This window comes from Mustela lutreola, chromosome 15, assembly GCF_030435805.1.
Source record: "Mustela lutreola isolate mMusLut2 chromosome 15, mMusLut2.pri, whole genome shotgun sequence".
Taxonomy (NCBI): domain Eukaryota; kingdom Metazoa; phylum Chordata; class Mammalia; order Carnivora; family Mustelidae; genus Mustela; species Mustela lutreola.
The window spans coordinates 1,227,312-1,243,969 of record NC_081304.1 but is presented as its reverse complement, the minus strand read 5'-3'; the positions used below and the strand labels follow the sequence as shown (position 1 = coordinate 1,243,969).

At 55.4% G+C, this 16,658-nt stretch overlaps 1 protein-coding gene across 2 annotated transcripts in view; it reads right to left on the bottom strand.

Annotated features, from left to right (window-relative positions):
• Nucleotides 1-16,658, bottom strand: part of NPLOC4 (NPL4 homolog, ubiquitin recognition factor) — a 54,727-nt gene that overhangs the window by 29,391 nt on the left and 8,678 nt on the right. For both annotated transcript variants that reach the window (XM_059148575.1, XM_059148574.1), the window contains exons 3-9: nt 13,083-13,195; nt 9,062-9,238; nt 6,412-6,460; nt 5,565-5,659; nt 3,731-3,854; nt 2,726-2,905; nt 454-540 (exon numbers count right to left, since the gene is read on the bottom strand). In XM_059148575.1, the coding sequence (XP_059004558.1) occupies nt 454-540; nt 2,726-2,905; nt 3,731-3,854; nt 5,565-5,659; nt 6,412-6,460; nt 9,062-9,238; nt 13,083-13,195 (825 nt within the window). The remainder of the gene's footprint in view (nt 1-453; nt 541-2,725; nt 2,906-3,730; nt 3,855-5,564; nt 5,660-6,411; nt 6,461-9,061; nt 9,239-13,082; nt 13,196-16,658) is intronic.

Sequence of the window (16,658 nt, the reverse complement as noted above, 5' to 3'; positions counted from 1 at the left end):
AGGCTCAGACACCTAAATTAGCAACAGGAAATCCAGAGATGACGGACGATGGAGCGCCAGGGGTTCCACGCGCCTGAAGCTAAAAAACGACGGGGCGGCCAGGACCCAAGGACCCATGAAGGGAGGGGTCTGGCTCCCGCTGCTCTTTCTTTCACCCGCTGAAGCCATCCTCAGGAAGTGTGCCCAGCAGATTTCAACACTACAGCCCCAGCACAGGGATCATTTGTTTTCATTTTACTTTGAATCAGAGAAATATTCTAGTTCAAATCCGAGGAACCTAAGAGCTATGGCATCCGGAAAACACAAGCAGGCTTTACAAGATGCTGGGCCTGCACCTGACCTCAAGCAGCTGGGAGTTCAGTCCCAGGCGAGGCCTGGCCATGCCACCCACCTGGATGTCCCCAAGAGAGAGCCCTGGTCCCCCCTTCAAAGGCCAGTAGAATGCCTCAGTACCTTCCTCAGGCCAAGCTTGGCAGCAATTTCATCCACCACCTCAGCTTTCGGGTCTTCCAGAAGCTCCAGGCTGTTCTGTGTGCCAATCTGTTAGGGCAGTAAAGGAAGAACTCAGAGGAGCCCAGAGCCACCCCACTCCAATTCGGCACGGCTCCACCCCTTGCTAAAAAGGGGAGGGCGACAGCAGAGAAAGCTGACACCCGATCAAACACGGCCGAGCCCTGCAAGCTCTGCCCCTCCTCAGGCTGCCTCGTGCTTTCCAATCAAGACTCAGAGGACCCGACGATGGTGACGCCCAGGCTGGCTCACATCATAGAGTTTCTCAAGTGTATGGTCGCTCTCAGGACTGAGGAAGGCTGTTCACACAATTTTTTTGGTGGGTTCCTTCACTGGGGAAAGTCCGTTTCAAAACACCTTCGGGCTGGGGCGCCTGGGTGGCTCAGTGGGTTAAGCCGCTGCCTTCGGCTCAGGTCATGATCTCAGGGTCCTGGGATCGAGTCCCGCATCGGGCTCTCTGCGCAGCAGGGAGCCTGCTTCCCTCTCTCTCTCTCTGCCTGCCTCTCCAACTACTTGTGATTTCTCTCTGTCAAATAAATAAATAAAATCTTTAAAAAAAAAAAAAAAAAAAAAAAAAAAAAAAAAAAAAAAAAAAAAAAACACCTTCGGGTAAACAGTTTCCTTCCAAAGAGGTTCGGGTACGTGAGGCAAGAGTCCAGGGGCGAGGTGAGCCCAGTCTCCGGGAAACAGGCTATCGGAGCACGCGTGCGGCTCCTGTGGGGGGAGCGCCCGGCTTCCCAGACCGCGGCACGCGGGAGAGCCACGGGCAGGCAGACCCTGGCTTTCCTAAGAAGGTGGCTGCTCAGGGGCTGAGTCGCCACGGGCAGTGGGCAGGGCACACAGCCAAAGCAAGAAGGGGAGTTCTGTGACTACCTGTGTATTTGCTTATACTTTGAAAGCTCAAACTTCTGACGTCTACCCAGAGGTGCCGGAAGAGAGGGAGAGAAAGGGACCACCTTATTCGTAGATCCGACTTTGGAAGCATGCCAATTCTTTTTTCTTTTCCAATTTTAACTACAAATTTCAAACAAAGCAAAATTTAAAGAATTTCACAGTGACGACCCACATACCTGCTATCTAGTTTCGGCCCAAACACTCACTACTCAACTCTCTCCGCCTCTCTCATCGCCTCACGCCCTCTCGGTTCTCTGCTGTCCGTCACAGTGAACTGCACACCCAAGCACCCCCCGGGTATGTCACCGCCACATCACCGACCGGAAATTGGTGCTTATGGGGATGCCCGGGGGGAACTCAGTCATTAAGCGCCTGCCTTCGGCTCAGGTCATGATCCCAGGGTGCTGGGATCGAACCCCGCATCCGGCTCCCTGCTCAGCGGGAGCCTGCTTCTCCCTCTCCCTCTGCTGCTCCCCCTGCTTGTGTTCCCTCCCTTGCTCTCTGTCAAATAAATAAAATCTTAAAAAAAGAAAAAGAATGCAATGCTCATAGTTTCCACTCTTGTAATGAAAATATACAGGTATACGTGTGAGATATACACACCTATACGAACCATACTGTATAAATATTTCATAGAATCATACAACAAAAATCCATATAGAAAATCAAGCCTGGGACACGCGAGGGCTCAGTCGGCTAGAGAGTCTGCCTTTGGCTCAGGTCATGATCCCAGGCTCCTGGGATCAAGTCCGTGTGGGGACTCCTTGCTCAGTGGAGAGGCTCTTGTCCCCTGCCGGCAACTCCCCCTGCTTGTGCACGTGCTCTCTCTCCCTCTGTATCAAATATATAAATAAAATCTTAAAAAAAAAATCCTTAAATGCCGAAAATAACACATAAACGTGTTCCCTAGGTAGCAGCACAGTCCTAAGAAGAGCCCCTTCCAAGAGACTCTCACCGCGGGGCCGCTGGTCACTCATCAGACACAGCCCCTTCCACCAAAGACCCCCCAAAACGCTTAAGACTGTTCCCGGTCCTACACGGGTGGCCGTTCTAAGACGGCTGTGTGTGTGGCGCGGGGTAAAGGACACGAGCGACCCTGTGACCCTCCGGCCGCATTATGTCTGGGCCAGCTGACCACAGATGTGGGTGAAGGAGACGATTACACGGGAGGGCGCCGTCCCTGTGGCGCTCTGGGCAACCGCCAGCGGTGGGACCCAGCCGACAGATTAAGATACTCCCTCGGGGTTCAATCTACTGACACGGACGGAGGCCTTACTGGGCAACACAAAGGCCCGGGACCCGCGAGGCCGGGCTCGCCTACCTGCGGAGGCTCGTAAATGGCGGCCACTTCGGCCCTGATGCCCAGAGGAATGTCTTTGTGCTCGGTATACCGTCCGTACAGATACCCGAAATGCTGATTCCCGGTCTTCCTCCAGAAGTCAAGGAAGCGATCGGCAACCGTGTGGTTCTCAAACATGATATTGTCCACGTGTCTGTATTTCTGTAGAGCAAGCAACGGGCTGATGAACGTCCTCTGTTGGAAATAACGCGTTTCTCCAGCATAAGCCTCTCGTTAGTCTCCACCTAGCTCTTCACACACTCACACACTCCTTTTAAAATGTGCTCTGCCCTTAAGACCGTGTCAGATTCTGGGGGGGAGTGGCGGTGGGATTCCTCAATAAATTAAATGAAATTAATCTTACAGGACTTCACCTAAAATGCAGGTTTTCACAATCTCTGGCACAAAAATTAGACCTCAAAAAAAAAGAGCAGGAAGAGAAGAGAAAGGGAGCAGTCCCACGACGGCGGAGAGCAGCCTCCAGAGACAGCGCGGGCCGGCGGGCCGGTGGGCCAGGGGAGGCGAGCGGACGGACCCTCAAGGGCACAGAGGGCAGAGGGGAAGAGGGCAGAGTACTGCACGCGCCTTTCCCTGGCCTCCCCTCCTTCCAGAGCCCAGCTTCCTTCTCTACCTGGCCTGGACAGGTGCTCTGAGGGGCTCCAGGACACTGTGGCTGACAGCTTCCAGGGCCACTCAGAAGAAGTGCAAACCCCGGAGCATTTTAAACAGTCACCAAGAAAGTCCTGCCTCCACAGAACCGACAAAAGTGAAAACCAAAGACCCCCCTCCACACAGGCAACACCTAGTGATCTCAGCAGCAGCGTCTCCAGCACACGACCTGGAAACACACTCGGACGCAGCACACCCAGGGCACTCGGCCAGCGGCAGCGCCCTCCAAGGAGGGCCTTGTCTGCAGATGTTCATTTCTGAGCCATGAGCCAAGTGTACGGCTCCCCGCGGTCTGGACGGCCACAGCGAACGTCTCACCTGTCTGTTGAGTGTGATGGCACTCGGCTGGCATTTGGTGCAGATGCCATTAGGCCACGGAAGGTGACCCTCGCACCCTGATTTAATCTTGCAACTGATGTTCTCCAGGGCAACAAATTTCCCCCTGAATAAGAAGAGGCAGCTTAATTAATTCAATATTCCAACAGTGAAAACTTCAGCAGGAGACTGGAAATCGCGTGTGAAACGTTTTCTACCTCCAGAACAGAGCTCTGGGGAGCTAAGCACGCGGCAGACAGCAGCGGGGGGACGTGCTGAGAACCGCTGTCATGGAGTCCCAGCTTCTGTCCTGCATGCGGAGACTGCAGAAATACCTAACTGCTTCCCTATAAAAAGTCTCCATGTTCGATGTCTGTCGCTAACACCCATGAACATTTTCAAGGATACTATTAAACACCTATTAATCTAACCTGGGCCACTGACAGGAAACAAAATCTTGTTTTTAAGTTTCATTAACTTATCAGCAACACCCCAGTGTCTGTAAAAAACTCTGAATCAATGGAGAAAGCCTGAGGAGGTCACCGTACAAAGGCATCCTCCCCAGCTTCTGGCTGAAATTCAGTCCATCCAGCAAGGAAGCCGGGGCCCCACCAATGTGGGCTGGGTGCGCAGAGGCGCCTTCAGCCTCTGCCAGTTTCCCACTCAAACGATAGTCCAGGAACTCGATCCTGTCTTCACAGGCCAGCAGCACACTGGCCTGCGGGCCCCTGGCAAGCAGTGACGGCCACCAGCCCACACGGGACCAAGAGCAGCCAATGTGGCCCCACAGGATACTGCAGACTAGACCCAGACTGGTGGAAGGCTGACGGGTTTCAGCTCAACGAATCTCTACTCGTTCCCTAGTCCAGAAAGCTCCATGGCTTACCCCACTGACAGGCAAGAATGGGTCTCTGGTAGGATTTCTTTCTCGTGGTCTAATTTTTAAAAAGCCGTTTCGGGATGTCAGCAGGTTGTCAGAGAAAAACTATAATCAGGCCAATGTGACATTCTGCACAAATGGTGCTGACTCGGGTTCAGCCGCCATCCCCTCCCGCTGCACTGACGGGAATCATACAATCATGGTATGAAGTGCACTGCTTTCTGGGCAGGAGAACATGCAATCATATAGTCAACAGAAAGGGGTCACACGGGGACGTACCTGACATGGGTTAAAAGAAATAAATCGCTCTCAGTCACCCCCTCTCCAGCCGCTATCGCACGTGGGGAGCCGAGAGACGCCCCCCACACTGGACGCCGGGCCGGGCCTGCAGACCGACCCACTGAGGTGCCCGAGCCCCAGGCATGGGTGGCGCGCCGCTTCAGGCCCCACGCAGAGTGTGGTTGGCTGTGAAACCACCGATAAAGAGGCAGGCTCCAGAGCAAACGGCTCCCGGGGGGGGGGGGGGGGGGGGGGCTGTGGGACAAGTGGATGGAGCTAACCACGGGTGGTTCGGTTGTGCCGAAAAGCAGGGCATGAGCTCTGACCCCCAACGCCTCTGACCTCCCCCGCCGTCACACACAGCTAAGCTGTCAGAGCACCACATCGCTGCGGGAAGGCCGGGAATGCTCCCCAGGGGCCTCCACAGCAGCCGCTGCCAGCCTGGCACCGGCCCAGTGCCCTGGGCATGTGCATGACAAAAGGGCATCAGTCTCCACCCCTCTCTTCTCTAGAATCGGGGCATAAGTCACGAACCCAAACGCTCTGAGCCCGGACCCCGACTGTAACTATTCTCCCTCCCGTGCTCACAGGCTTTAAGCAACACCTGCAGACACACGAGAGGACTTGGGTACGCCACAGCCACATCGGCACAGCCCGACCGCGCTCCCGCTGGCTTACTTGTCGGCTCCCCCGGTCAGCTTGCGGATGTAGGCGTGGAAGGACATGTGCTTCACAGGAGGTTCGAGATGGTTCAGGTAGTCCTCGTCAAACGGCTGCCAAAACACACACAGTATGGTCAGCTCCGGCTGGCGGCTCAAGGCCCGGAGAGGCGGGCAGCCACGCTTCCGCCGCGCGCACGGAGAGACCAAGCCAGGACCCGTGCAGGGCGAGGAGGGTGGGCGCTCGGTTCTCACTCGTCACTCTAGGTCAGAACCCAAGGCTTCTTTGGGCACCAGTTATCTTTCCAAGATTAAAACGAATCTCAATTAGACACAACATGCTCTAGGTCAAATAAATACTAGGAACATTTTTGGGGGGGGGGAGCAGCCCGTAAGACGAAGAGGAGGCTCATGAAGAAACTCAGGTCAGCCGCGCTGCTGTGAGCCCCGCACTGACCCGTGACCAGTCAGCGTCATTACGGGAACTCTGTGCCTCACCACGACCCGTCAGGAGGAGGACGTGACTCGGGGAAAAGTAAATCAGAACAATGACGAGCTCAGAAACCGGCAGCCCCAGCTGTGTCAGGTTTACAGGGACCGGCCAGGGAGCCCACTGCCAGCGCTGCCCTCGTCACGGCAAAACCAACGCTTCAGCCGATCGTCACCCACCCGAAGGTCACTCCCATAAATGAAGACCCGTTCTCTTCCAGCAGCTTGCACCAGTGGGCACGCGAGGCCCAGGGCGACAAACAAGGAGCTTCTCTTCCCCACGCCCGACCCGGCGCACAGGTGCAGGGCATGTGCAGTCGTGCCCTGGGGAGCAGCCCCTCCCGCCAGCCCAGAACTTACGCTGCACGGACTCTCACCTCGAGCGGAACACAGTGCACACATTTCCCCAGGGGGCCGTGTCGGCACCTGAGAGCACAGGGCAGGAGAAACACAGCAATTAGCGCGCCCGCTCTCCCGCCACCGCCCGGCGCTCCGGCACGGAGCACGTCCGCCGCACTCGAGTACTGCCCTGCCTGTGTGGGGCCACTTCACCCATTTTTAAGTGAACTCACCGCCCAACGTGGGGCTTGACCTCACAAGCCCAAATCAGGAGTCCATGCTCTGTGACAGCCCACCAGGTGCCCCGTGTGGAATTATTTTTGATGGAATGTGAGCATTTTTTATTTTAATATCGTTTAGTATCTGGGGCGCCTGAGTGGCTCAGTAGGTTAAGGCTCTGCCTTTGGCTCAGGTCATGATCTCAGGGTCCTGGGATCAAGCCCCGAGTCGGACTCTCTGCTCAGCAGGGAGCCTGCTTCCTCCTCCCCCTCTGCCTGCCTCTCTGCCTGCTTGTGATCTCTGTCAAATAAATAAAATCTTAAAATACATATATATACGGGGTGCCTGGGTGGCTCAGTGGGTTAAATCCTCTGCCTTCGGCTCAGGTCATGATCCCAGGGTCCTGGGATCGAGCCCCGCGTCGGACTCTCTGCTCAGCAGGGAGCCTGCTGCCCCCTCTCTCTCTGCCTGCCTCTCTGCCTGCTTGTCATCTCTCTCTGTCAAATAAATCAATAAAATCTTAAAAAAAAAAAAAAAAAAAAGAAGAGAACCTGCTTGAGTGGCGCACGTACGAGGGGGCAGCACGACGTGCCCCGATGAGGGCGGTGACCCTGGTGGGAAAGGTGAGCGGCCGTCCCTCCGGGCTGGACAGGACCCTTCTCTAAATGGGGTCACAACGCTCGGACTCGTGCGCATCCGACACTCGGAGTCTCCGAACGGCCAGGCTCTCACTGACGGCAGCCAGATTGCGCACACGCGTGCACACCCTGAAAGATTCCTAACAAAGGCTCAAAATCACCGATCGCGGGGGCTCAGTGGGGAGCCAGCACGGGATCCCGAGGAGGAAATGCTAATGCGGGCTGGCAGCCGGCGGCCGGCCCCGGAGGGGCCGCGGAGGGGCTCCGTGCCAGCCGCAGCACAGCGCCATCTGGGGCTCTTTAAACTAAGACATACAAGCTGCTAGCGCAGCAGTCGGAACCCCGATCTCTCAATGTCAGCGCCCCGCTGGGTTTACGGAGCGATGTGGCTACGAGGCCCTACCGCAGACACAAACCACCTTCACTCATGCATTTCACGTCACTGAGTGTAAACTCGGTGTTTCCAACCAGTTTCTTTAAGAAGACTTGCAGGGGGACGCCTGGGTGGCTCAGTTGGTTAAGCAGCTGCCTTCGGCTCAGGTCATGATGCCAGAGTCCTGGGATCAAGTCCCACATCGGGCTCCTTGCTCAGCAGGGAGCCTGCTTCTCCCTCTGCCTCTGCCTGCCTCTCTGTCTGCCTGTGCTCACTCTCGCTCCTCTCTGACAAATAAATAAATAAAATCTTAAAAAAAAAAAAAAAAAAAAAAAAAAAGAAGACGAAGACTCGCAGGCACGCAGGGGTGCCTCAATCGGTGAAGCATCTGACTCTCGATTTCGGCTCAGCGCATGACCTCAGGTCACGGGATCAAGCCCTGCACCCCACTCCACGGTCAGTGGGGGTTCTGCTCCAGATTCTCTCCCCCTCTGCCCCGCCCATCAACATGTACCGTGTGCACCCTCTCTCTAAGACAAAGAAGTCTTCAAAAAATTTAAAATTTTTTTCAAGATTTTTCTTATTTTTTAGAGAGACAGAGTACAAGTACGGGAGTGGCAGAGAGAGGAGGAAGCAGGCTTCCTGGGGAGCAGGGAGCCCGACGTGGGGCTCGACCCCAGGATGCTGGGATCATGACCTGACCCAAAAACAGATGCTTAACCAAATGAGCCCCCCAGGTGTCCCTAAAACTTTTATAAAAACTAAAGAGAACTACAAAAGACCACCAACACATAAACGGAGCAGAGCATGACCGTTCCCCAAAGTCTAGGTGGAGGGAAACATTCAAGGAGGGCCAGCATGTTGCTCACGAAGCGTCCACTGTTAGGAATGGGAAGGAGGCGCCGTGTGCACGATGCGGACGTTTCCCGACTGTGTCCAGCACGACGGCCCGAGCTACACCCTGCGCTGGTCGGTGCCCAGCGTCCCCCTGCCCTGCTTCCTGATCCCGGCCGCAAGCACGCGCTGAGGCCAGCACGCTGCACGGCGGGCAGGAACGTCAGGAGCGCAGCGAGGTCGGGGCCTGGTTTCCGGGCCTTTCTCTCCGGTCTCGGTTCCAAACACCTGAGACTTCTGAAAGGACACGCAGCACAAACATGGAGCTTCGTGCCACAAGAAAAAGCTTGAAAAATGACGTGCAGTGAAATTTTATCTGAACGGAGGTGATCGAACCGAGAACGCGTGTTCCTTCAGCAGATCTGGCGCGCTACAACCATCTCCCCGCCTGAGCCACTGAAGGCAGCACCGCGGGGACGCGAGCCCACAGACACACAGACACTCACAGCTGCGGGTCGCGGCCCCACAGACACACAGACACTCACAGCTGCGGGTCGCGGCCCCACAGACACACAGACACTCACAGCTGCGGGTCACAAGCCCCACAGACACACAGACACTCACAGCTGCGGGTCGCGGCTCCTGTAGATCTTCCCATCCTGCTTGCTGAGGTACTGGTCGATCTCGTCCTCCACCACGCTGGGAGCACCGCAGGCCTTCAGCCCCAGCGGGGCCGACGTCTCCATCTCCGAGGAGGGCCCAGCGAGGCCGGAGGGAAACAGGAACAGCAGATCTCCGTGCCTGCCGGACGACAAACACAGGGCAGGGCCTTCCATCCTCCCACAGCCGGGGCTGCACGGAAGAGCTGCTCACCCTCACGGGAGTGTCTCTGCACTCGAGAGGCAAACGCCAACGTCTCGGGTGAGACCTCGAATTGTAAGAGGCCAGAATTCTCCCTCTGCATCTCTCGTACGCTCCCTATTGTTCTAAAGGTCAGAGCAGGTTCTCTGCAACTGTGACATACTTTCCTCTGCGACTGTAGAACATCCGTGTGCCCACTGCACTCCTCCCAGATAAAGTGGAGCCACAACCAACACACTCAACCTGGGGGCGGCCTTCGTCCTGCTCCTCATTCCGGGACTGGCTCCCGCTTCTTGCTCACCCCTACCGTCCCAGTCGAGGCCCCGATGCACCATCTGCCTGGTACACAGTCCCCGCCTCGTTCCCTGCGCTCGCACGCACCCCCCCCCCCCGAGTACGCAGACGTCACGGGACACTGCTTGACAAATACGAGACTGTCGCAGACACACAGTTTGCACCTGCTTTTCTCATTCAACAATACCTCGCTCCAGATCCCCCCCCCCAACACGGGGTCTGGGTCTAATCACTGCTTCTGATGGTGGCACCACGCTCCTGACAAGCCCGACTCGTCACTCACACCCGCGTCCCCATGCTGACGGCCACGCGTGCTACCCACGGGCTTCTGCCACCAAGAACGGCCCTCAAGGAGAGGCTCAAGGACAGGCGGCTGTGCGGTTTTCCTTCTACAGGGCGCATTTCCAGGAGTGGCCCTGCTAGACGAAAGGTTTTGTTTGTGATGTTGCCAATGTGCTGCTTTCCACACAGGCTGCCCGATTCACAGCTCGAACAGCAGCGCTGGATTTTCTACCATTTCCATGTAGTCACGCTCTCTCCTGCTCACTCACACGGCTGACTCACTGCGGGGCCCGCTTCGCGCAGCCAGACCAACGAGACCCACGTGAGATGCTCCCACCTCCATGTACTGGGCAGAAGCGACGTGGGCTCCGCGCCCAGGGAGAGGGTCTACAACACCAGATTCAACCTCAGGCCCGGAGGAGAAGCTGCAGCACTGCCACGCGGGTAGCACTTACAGCCGCCAGCGAGACACGCACGGGGGGCCTGCTGCGGCCCCGGCCCGACCGACCGACCGAAAGCGGCAGGCAGCAGGCCTGGAGAGCGAACACCACAGACTCGGGACGCAGAGAGGTGCGGCTGTGGCTCGTCACTAGGCTGCTCTCTCCTCATGTTCCTTCCGTCACTTAGGTGATAAAACAGCCAGACTGTAACTCCTGTTTCTCACAAGGGACCAGACATTCCTGAACACCCGCCAGCGACACTATACTCAGCTCGGGGGCTGCACCAGGTTGAGGGGGGGATGTGCTCTACCACGCCCCGTGGAGCTCTAACGAAGGACGGAGCACCCCACAGGCCCCACACCGCAGAGAAGCGCCCACAGGAAGGGCCTGAGAACGATGCCCTACAGGAGCGCTGAGCTTGGCTTCCACGGTCCTCCTCCAGGCAACAGGCGTCGAGGCCGTGAGCCTGCCAGAGCTGAAGCAGCTGCTGAGCCTGAAACACCACGTGAAGCCAGTCTCAGGCGCTGGGAAGAACCACCAGCCGAAAAGAGGAACCGAGGAGGAGTCCTGTCTTCCCGCCCCTACTCTGCAGTAGAGAGAACAGCCACCTCGGAGAGTCTGCGACTACAGGGCAGCTCCGCCGGCCTCCAGGCTAGAATCAGGGATGCTACTTGGCTCCAGAAGCCCAAAGCCAAAAATTAACTGGAGGGAGTGCCAGGTCCACAGAACCCCTCAGGCCAACAGAGAAGCAAGCGCAAGCTTCCCCGGCAGAAAACCCTCTGGCCTGCCCGGGCCTCCCCACCACCAGGTCTGGTCAATTACGAGCTCTCAAATGCACGAGACCACGCTCAAGAGCGGGCACACGCAACAGGAACAGAACTGGACAGACCCGGATTCCAGATTTGGAACTGCAAGACACGGAATATAAACGTCTACAGAATGTTCAATGAAAACGGGCTGGATAAAGCACAAGCAACGAGAGGCCGCCCAAAAGGACAGGGGCTTCTGGGAAGCAGTGTGGCAGGGGCCACAGATTTGGCTCAGTCTTCCCAAATCCCCCTCATACGGTCAGGCCAGACAATCCACAGACAGCTCTGATGCCACCTTGGGGAGACTGACCACCTCAGACACCCTGAGGTGTGTGACAGGCCAAGGCAGAGCCCCAAGGAGCCCAGCGGTCTCAGTGGAAGCCCGGAGGGCCAGTGTGACAGCAACACAGCCCCCATGAGCGCACGGAGCTAACGGCAGGTTTGAAAAGAAATCAAGTCAGATATTTTAAAATTGAAAAATATAATCCCTGAAACAACAAGAGAACTAGAGAGAAGTAATACTTAAAGAGATAATAGCCACAAATTTTCCAGACCTGATCTGCAGGAACAGAAAATACAATATCCATCACGTAGGATTAAACAAACCAGGAAACCACACCTGGAAAAGTCAGAAAGAAACCGTAGGTCCCCAACAGAAACAGAAAATCTTAAAAGCAGCCAGAGGGGAAAAAAAATCACTTACAGGCTGCAACCAGAGAAGCCGGAAGTGGACAGAGGATCAAGCCCGAGCTCGAGGACAGGAACATCGCTCCCTCCTTCAGACACGTGCCCTCGTGAGCCACATAACATTCGGGAGAAATAATTCTCAAGATACAAAAGCTCTTGGGGTGCCTAGGGGGCTCAATGGGTTAAGCCTCTGCCTTCGGCTCAGGTCATGATCTCAGGGTCCTGGGATCGAGTCCCGCATCAGTCTCTCTGCTCTGCGGGGAGCCTGCTTTTCCCTCTTTCTCTCTCTGCCTCTCTGCCTGCTTGTGATCTCTGTCAAATAAATAAATGAAATCTTAAAAAAAAAAGGATACAAAAGTCTTTACAAGGAAAGGAAGGCTATACCTCAGGCACATGGAAAGCAGACGACATTAACACGACGAAAAGCTTTGGCTAATTAGAGACAGGCAAGGTGCCCAACAAGTATTTGCTGAGAAGCAAATGAATAAACGCTAAGACTACATATTTTTTCCTAGATATACTAATTTGTGAACCTAAAAACGATCACACCAATGGTCAAGACAGGTCAACAGGCACAGGGCCAGCCGCCAGCAAAGCCCAGGCCAGTCAGCCCGCAGCGGCCACAGCAGCCATGCTGCGTCCGCCCGGACAGGAGTGCTCCCGGCTCGCTACTGGGGCCCGGAATCATGGATGCACAAGCAGCTGTGCCCAGACAGGTCAGAGAGGAGTCAGGAAGCTTCTTCTGTAAAGAGCCCAGCAGTAAACATCCCCGGCTCTGCAGGCCATGCCGTCTGGGCCACAACCGCTCAGCCCCACGCTGGCAGCAGGAACGCCTGCCTGAGTGACGTGGCCACACACCAGCGAGACTACGAGAGCGGGCAGTGGCTGTGGGCAGACGGCTGGACCTTCTGGAAATGCCACTGACATGACCAACTGCCGCGGAGGAGCTCAGGGGACCCCGCCACCAAGAAACGTCGTGTGGGCACCGGCCCCTCCCGGCCAGCCAGCAGCCCCGGGGTAGAACCGCACGCAGCTCCGTTCAAGGTCCCCCCCGCAGAGGAGGAGCTGAGTGTGCAGCAGCAGCGCGCCCGGCACCCTCTCCTCTCAGGGACACACGTCCCCGGCTGCGAGTCCATGAGCTCGGCACAAAAGGAGCGGCACCTTCAGCGCGCCAGCTGACGACCCCCCCAAGAAACATGGTGGCATCGAGGGGCAGCCGCGGGGGGCCCCGCGGTCGCCCCTCCCACTGCGTCGTCCCCTCCCAGCACTTACTGGATTTTGAGCAGACTGAGGGATTTGGTCGACGATGCTGTGATCTCTCCCGTCTTGTTTCTATTGATGTAAACTGAGAAGCCGTTGTTTTGGAAACCAAACTCCTTTGCGACCTAAAACAAAGCCCCAAAAAACACATGTTGAGACAAATATTTGAGTATCACTACTCTGGCCACACATGGACCAGACGATACTAGAACAACGCTCACTAAATTTAGAACTACTCCTCGGGAACCAAATTCCTCTTGTGATTTTGGTCGCTTGTGAGGAATCAGTACTGCCCACACAGATGTCAAGTAAAATGAGAAAAGTGGCCAAACAGAAGCAAAGCTCTGTGAAAATGAGAAGGCTACAGGACACATGGAAGAGTCTGAGGCAAGCAAAAGTCACGGCTGCATCTGGCAAGTTTAACTTCTACTTTTGAAATCAATTGTAAAAACCCAGTTCCAGGGGCGCCTGGGGGGCTCCGTCAGTGAAGCGTCTGCCTTCGGCTCAGGTCATGATCTCTGGGTCCTGGGATCGAATCCTGCGGTGGGCTCCCTGCTCAGCGGGGAGCCTGCTTCTCCCTCTACCCATTCTCCTGCTCATGTTCTCTCTTTCAAATAAATAAATCTTAAAAAAAAAAAAAAGGAAAAAAGAAAAAAAAAATTCCAATTTTGAAACCTAAGAGAAGAAAAACAGGCGAAGAATGGTGCCTCCCGGTCAGTGCTGACCACGAGCTCCCACACCAGGCCCTGCGCCAGGGGCTGCGAACGCTCGCTCCCTCACTTCCCAAACAGTAAGCAGTCCCAAGGGCCAGCTCCATTCTGGATGGAGTGAATGAATACAGACCAGGTTCCTGCCATCGAGGACCTCAGCATCAAAGCGGGGAGAGAGCTAAGAGGCGAGAACCACAGGTGCGGACCAGCAGCGGGTAAGAAAGGAAGAGAGAGCAGCAGAGGAGGGGCCGGCCCCGCAGCAGGACAGAGAAGGCCTCTGAGGAACACGTCTGAGCAGAACCCCCGGGGAAGGGGCTGCAGCCGGACTCGGAGCGGAGAAAGAACAGTGCGGGCAAGAGGAGAAGCACGAGGGCTGAGTTGCGGGCAAGGGTTGGGAAGAGAGGCCGGTCGGGCCAGAGCCCCGCGGGCAAGAAGGAAGCGGTAAGAGACAAGCACAGCAGGGAGATGACGCCGTGTGGGCTCGGAGGAGTCTGTCCTCCAGCCCAGGAGCCATGGAAGCCATGGGAGCTGAGAGCAGGGGGTGGCCAAGCCGTGAGGCTTACTTCTCATGGATACTCTGCTGGAGGTGGGAAGAGAAAACAGGAGAGCTGGCTGCGGGGCCCAGAGGAGCCGGGCTCGGTCAAGGCCAGGACAAGGGAGATGGAGAGAGAAGCAACCTTCCAACCATCACAATCTACAGCCCGTGCTCATGTGGGAACGGGGCAGAACGGACTGAGGGAAAGGGAGGGCGTCAGCTCTGCGCGGGGTTCAGACTTCTGGCTGCAGAACTGGGGGGACAGGAGGGAGACCACCGGCAAGGAGGCACGGAAGAGAGTGCAGGAGAAGGAAGACCGAAGGAAAAGACGGGTCTTCCCTTTAACGCCGAGACTGAGGGGGTGCCCGGCCAGGCATCAGCAGCCCGTCAGCACTGGAGTCTGGGGCCAGGAGAGCAGTCCAAGTTGTACCTCAACGCTCAGGGGTCAACAGAGCAGAGGCAAACACACGGAGAGACCAGGAGTCTCAGCAGAGAATCAAATAATCAAGCGGAATGAAATGAAGTTCCACAACAGAAAACAGGAACTGAAACGGGAAATGCTGTCCGGGCCGGTCAGCGGGCAGGAGACGCAGCAGGACGAGGCAATCAGCCTGCAGACAAACTTCAAGAATCTGCACAGTCTGAAGACGGAGATTTTAAAGAAAAATGACGAGAACCTTATGACCTCCTAGGACCTCAAACGATCCTAAGGACAATAAAATAAGGAAAGGACTGAAAAGTATTTGAAGAACGAATGGCTGAAAACCTCGAAGGTGATGACAAGTACAGAGTAACAAATCCAGAAAGTTCAGCAACCCTCACGTGGGTACATAACAAACGGCCGCCTGCGTCAGGGTCACACCGCTGACAGCCGGAGATCAATGGAGACCAGAGGACAATAGAATGACACCTTCAAAGTGCTGAGAGGGAATAAAAATCTGTCAACTCAGATTTCTGTATCTGGCAACAACACCCTCTGCATACAAAAGCGAACTGAAAATGCTGTCGGGCCAACAAAACCTGAGGGGGTGTCAGCAGCAAGCCCCCTCGCCAGGAACTCCAGGCCGAAGAGCAGGACACCAGATCGGGTCAGACCCAGAGAAAATACCGGAAGGACACGAGCTCTCGACTACACAATCCGAAACCATCACATGCAATGTCCTGTGATTGGCTTTCAAACAGAACCGCACTCAACTGCGTTTGAATAATGAACAGAGAAACCAATTAAGGAGGGCTGCCACGAGAACTTTGACGGAGACCGTGCAGGTCAGGGACGAGACCAGAGAGGAGTTCTGCGTATTTCCCTGAGTCAGCGAAATACCATTTCTGCCTAGTCCAACCTGCTCCTTGTCAGCCAATTTCCCCTTTGACATGGAATTATTGGTAAAACCTACTACTTACTCACTATGAGAAAAAAGACCTGATTTAATGATTAGCTTTACATACTAACCTCATTTTCTACAGATTTTATATACATGAATTACAAGTAACTCCATCTTCTCATTCTGAAACTCTCAAAGTGATAATAAGAAATGGTCCTTAAGGGGCACCCGGGGGAGCTCAGTCATTAGGCATCTGCCTTCGGCTCAAGTCATGATTGGGGAGTCCTGGGATCGAGCCCCGCGTCTGTCTCCCACCTCTGCAGGAAGCCTGCTTCTCCCTCCCCATTGCCCTGCCTGTGTTCCCTCCTGCTGTATCTCTTTGTCAAATAATTTTTTTTTTAAATAAAAAAGGGGGGGCACCTGGGTGGATCGGTGGGTTAAGCCTCTGCCTTCGGCTCAGGTCATGGTCTCAGGGTGCTGGGATGGAGCCCCGCATCAGGCTCTCTGCTCAGCGGGGAGCCTGCTTCCCCTTGCCCCCTGACTGCCTCTCTGCCTGCTTGTGGTCTCTGTCAAATGAATAATTTTTTTTAAGTTTTTTTTTTTTTAATTTGTCAGAGAGCGATCACAAGTAGGCGGGGGGGGGGGGGAGCAGGCTCCCCGCTGAGCAGAGAGCCTGATGCAGGGCTCGATCCCAAAACCCTGAGTCATGACCTGAGCCGAAGGCAGCAGTTTAACCCACTGAGCCACCCAGGTGCCCCTAAGGTATTTAAAAAAAAAAAAAAAGAAAAGAGGGGCGCCTGGGTGGTTCATTGGGTTAAGCCTCTGCCTTCAGCTCAGGTCATAATCTCAGGGTCCTGGGATCGAGCCCCGCATCGGGCTCTCTGCTCAGCGGGGAGCCTGCTTCCTCCTCTCTCTCTGCCTGCCTCTCTGCCTACTTGTGATCTGTCAAATAAATAAATAAAATTTTTTAAAAAATTTTAAAATAAATTAAAAATTTTAAAAAGAAAAGAAAGCATCATCA